Below are 4,735 nucleotides of genomic sequence, written 5' to 3' on the forward strand. Positions count from 1 at the left end.
AAACCTTATTCCAGGTAAATGGGAATTCAAGGATATCCTGCATGTTTAAAGCAGGGGTATACAGGTAAGAATTATAAGAAGACCACCGGGCCTAGAGAATTGATGGAGGGCAGAGGAGGCTGCTTGAGAGTCGCACACCTTCCCTGTGCCTCTGAGAAATGCTTCTCATTCTGATATTGGCTGTGTTTTGGTTGCAGTTTGCTTGCTGAATCTGGAATTCTGTCCTACTCTCCTTTAGACTGGGAATGAAAAGGCTGGTGTTCTGAAGGGTGATTCACAAAACAAAGCACTTGACAATCAAAGCCCTCTCCTTTCCCACCTCATCTGGACTTTCTATTTGTTCCCTTAGCATGTTTTCTTCTCATCTGGCACCTGTTTCCTCTTAGCCCCTTTCTCCAATCCCATCACTCCACAGAGGCAGCTGCCATCTGGAACAGCTTTCTTTCATTCTCTGTCTTATCAGTGAGGATTTTCAGATGGGTCTTTTTGTCATCTACCTATATTTTTCAGTCTGTTCCCTTTAATGTTCACAGAACTCTGCAAAACTAACTCCTGCCATCCTGAACTTCACAGACATAGTTCCTGTGTAATCTTGAAATAGTTGAGATAAACTGTGTGTAATATTTGGACGACCAATGCCGGCCTTAAGAAATCACTCCGCCTTCTGCCAATGGTCTGTTTCAGCAGACATCTCCATAGCAGTATAAACCCTATAAGCACATGTTAAAAGGGAGACTATAATAAGGTTTGAAACATTCTTTAACTCTGTTGAAGACTTTGATAGAGAATGTACATAGTGTAAAATAAATGAAAGAGAGTGATACATGCAATGTATAATTATGCCAGGATTATAGTAGTATGCATTTTTTTATATGAACATTTACTCCATTGGGTTTTAGTCAGTGGTACTGAAAATATGGAAATCCTATTCATTAAAATAGATCCATTAATTTAGTTCTCCCAATGCATTTGTGCATGTACATATGCATGTGGGTACTTGTGTGTCTTTGCACACCAAGGAGCATGTATAGAGGTGAGAGGGCAACTTAAAGTCATTTCTTTCCTTCAACCATGTGGGGTCCAGGGATGGAATTCAGACCAGGTTTGGTAGCAGGGACCTTTACTCATGGAGCCATTTCCTTGTTCCAGGAGGCTTCAGTTAAAAGGAATACTTCTTTCTTTACAAAAAGCACTCAAAAGATTTTAGGGCCTGACTGTAAAAGAAAGCATGCACATATTATACTTGGTTGTTGACTGTATTGGTGTGAAAGATATTACCGCTGCAGCTAGCAAGAACTATAAATAATACATTATTGCAAGTGTTCTAAAAAAATCAGAACAAACTAATTTATTGTACGTCTGTCTTCAGTATACACCAAGTTGGTGAGTTAAACACAACAAAATTATCTTTTCTTTTTTTAAAAGTGTCTGCTAAAGATAAAAAGAATATAGTAACAATTAACATGTAGTTCATTACATTAGAAAATCTGATATACATATTTCTATTGCCTGTTAGCTTGTTCTAAGCCTCTTAGACTATTACAAAAGAAAGAGGAAGGAAAGAAAAGTGGTTGCTGAAAGGCAAACATTCAATTCAGTTGATACAACATTACAGTACAGCCAACTAACATCATTCAACAAAGTAGCAAGTTTAGTCTTAGCTTGAATTAAAAGTCTGTAGACCAGATTGCTACGAAGGATTTAATGCTGCTTCCAAACTGTGTGTTAGCTTTTGAGAGGACACGGTTCTTTGTATTGATGGCTTCAGAAGAAGGGGTCAAGCACAGAGGAGCCCCCACCTGTCATTAATCATTTTATTGAGCATTGTAGTTAAGACAGCATTATTGAGTTTAGCACATCAACTAAAATAAAATAATAATAATATAATAATATAATAATCATAATAATGATAAGGATAAAAACCAAACACAAACTGGAAGCTGAGAGCCACTACCAGCCGTGTCAAACCCTTGCGATACGCTATACTAAAAAACTTTGAAATATCCACCCATCCTCTCCACTCTGCCACAAACTAGCAAAGTCAAAAGTACAAAAGTCTTCACCTTGTTATTTTTGCAGAATAAAGCAAAAATGTCTTTGTGCTCCTTACTACCAGAAGCAAAATACCCACTGAGTTACCACATGTAATAGCTTCTGGATGTGTCGACCTGGGTTGGCTTGGTGTCTGCCGAGCCATCTTTGTCCTTCTCGCTGTCACCTTCCCAGAGGTTAATGAGTGGGGGGTACAGCTCGTTCAGTGGGATGGAAGAGGTTTTTTGCATATACTTTTTCAGCGAATGGTGGTAATTTTTCCTCTTAAACCTTTTGGCAATGTACACAGCAATGGATGCCAGACTGATGACAGCAAACATAGACCCCATCACCGCAGCCAGGGCTGTGCTGGTTTCATGGTCAGAGATATCCAGGGTGAAGGCAGCATTTTTGGTTGTGACATTGACACAGGACTTTTGAGTCTGCTGGTGGATGTTGGACACCGTGAGACACACTTCATAATCTGTGGAGGGCTGCAGATGTGTTAGGTTATATTCGTGGACATCTACTGGAACCCTGGCTGTGTATGTGATGTGGGGGTTGTCAATCTTCATAGTGGCAGATGACCATTTTAAATTTGATGTCATGACATTGGAATTAACTTTCCAGGACACTAAAATCGAATGAGATTCTGTCTGTTTGACATATATTTTCAGCACCTGGGCACCATCTAGAAGGGTTCCATTAACCTTGATTGCTGCCACTCGAGTGTCAGCTCCTTGGACATTCTGGGCAACACATGTGTACCTTCCGGAGTCTTCAATCTGTATATTTGCTATTTCCAAGGTGCCTTCATTACTCAGCTTGTATTTATCTGACAGTGTTTCCACAGTTATCTTATTTCCAATGGGAGTGACCCAGTAGATTTCTGGTTCTGGCTCGGCCATGGCCCGGCAATCTAGGAAAACTGTTGTGCCGATGTCCATGTTTAAATGATTTGGGAATGTGTCGTGTGATATCATTGGGAGGCACTGCTCGCTGGAGTCCTGGATTAACACCTCCTTCACCTGCTGCCCTCTGTATTCAGGTGGCATGGCACAGAACATGGAGAGGGGCTCCATGAAACGGATGTTGGTTTTGTTGGAGTTAATCCAATGGATGACACAGTCACACCTCAGGGGATTGCTGTGGATGCTGATTTCACGCAGATTGGGGAGAGACTCTACGGTCTTTTGGTAAACGGCATTCAAGGCATTATTGTTCAACATCAAGCTTTCTAGAGCAGGGACGCTTCGGAAAGCCAAACGGTGGATGTATGACAGTTTTGGGTTATTGGTTGCTTCTAGCTTTGTCAGTTCAGGCAAGTTATCCAGGGCATAGCGGTCCACCGAAACCAGCTCTCCCATGTTGTTGATTCCCAATTCTTTCAACCGAAGCATATTTTTAAAGTCCCCTTCTTGGATTTTGTGAATGGGGTTTTTATTGAGGTCTAAGAATTTCAAATTTGGAACTTTCTGAAGAGCAAGTTGAGGGACTTTGATCAGTTTGTTGTCATAAAAAGACAGACTCTCAAGGCTATCCAAGCCTACCAAGGCGTTTCCAGGAACATCAGTGAGGTACATTCCTGCCAAAACTAGGCTTCTCAAGTTGGAGAGGGGTCTGAAGTTCATGTCCAGGATTCCAATTACAGGGTTTTCCCCAATCATGAGGATTTCCAGGTTAGGTGTAGAATCAAACCAGCGGCTATCAATCACTTTCAATTTGTTGGAGTTCAGGTGCAGCCTTAAGAGATTTTTTAAGCCGGAAAAAGCATTAGCTGAAATTGTACTGATCTGGTTATGGTTGATGTAGAGTTCTTGAAGGTTGCTGAGGTCTTGCAGACAGTAATCCGTCATCTCTGAAATCTGATTTTCCTCTAGATGCAGGGTTGTGAGCTGGGTCAAGTTTGCCAGCCCCACCTCTTTGATGTTTGTAAAGTTGTTCTGGGAGAAGTCCAGCTCAGTCAAGTTGAAAAGCTGCTGAAGCTCATCCACGGTCTTGGCGATGTTATTGCTCTGTAGGAGAAGCACTTGTGTGTCACTAGAAAGGTTGCTAGGGATCCTTGTTAGACGGAGGTCATTACAATCAACAGTGGTAGCTTCTCTGTATGTGGATTGTGGGGTAAACCAAGGTCGAATTTCACATACACAAAGCTGGGGACACTCGCTATTCAGTATGGAAGACTCAGTTAATGAAGTCATCAGCAAGCTCAGCACCATTCGGCAAGCTGCTATCCCAATGCTCAATCTGGCCATGGTGGCTTGCAGAACACACTCAGGTCCCGATCAAGATCTGAACACTGTTCAGTGGTGAGTAGCACAACAAGCAGATAGTGTAAACATTCAAGCGAGTCTCAGTTGAACAGAATTCCAGAGTCTGAAAGGATGGTTTTCTGAACTTCCCTAGAGGCACGAAGCAATCTGAAACCCTTTAACTGTGTCACTCAATTCCAGACATGTGCACAGGTCCTTGTTGGAGCTTCTTCGGCCAAGTCTGGAGACGTGTCTGAAAATTAAATCAGGGAAGACGTTATGCTTATTCTGTTGACTCCCTTTTGTTTACAAGAGTATAGTCACTCACATAGCTGAAAAAACTGTGTTCCGAATGCATTCAGAGTATCCAAGCAGACTTGAGTCTTAGGATGCTCTTATTATAGCCCACTTACTACACTGATACTATCTAGAACTGCTTTTGTTTTATAATT

General features: G+C 41.6%; 1 protein-coding gene across 1 annotated transcript; it reads right to left on the reverse strand.

Annotated features, from left to right (window-relative positions):
• Positions 1–2,135: 2,135 nt before the first annotated feature.
• Positions 2,136–4,286, reverse strand: Lrrn1 (leucine rich repeat neuronal 1). Its single transcript, XM_035448508.1, has one exon. The coding sequence runs from the start codon at positions 4,284–4,286 to the stop codon at positions 2,136–2,138; it is 2,151 nt and encodes a 716-aa protein (XP_035304399.1).
• Between the last annotated feature and the right edge of the window lie 449 nt (positions 4,287–4,735).

This window comes from Cricetulus griseus, chromosome 8 (genome assembly GCF_003668045.3).
Source record: "Cricetulus griseus strain 17A/GY chromosome 8, alternate assembly CriGri-PICRH-1.0, whole genome shotgun sequence".
Classification (NCBI taxonomy): domain Eukaryota; kingdom Metazoa; phylum Chordata; class Mammalia; order Rodentia; family Cricetidae; genus Cricetulus; species Cricetulus griseus.

Bases quoted from the DNA above. Each gene is read 5' to 3' on its own strand.
- Lrrn1 (XM_035448508.1), bottom strand. From the start codon at position 4,286: ATGGCCAGATTGAGCATTGGGATAGCAGCTTGCCGAATGGTGCTGAGC.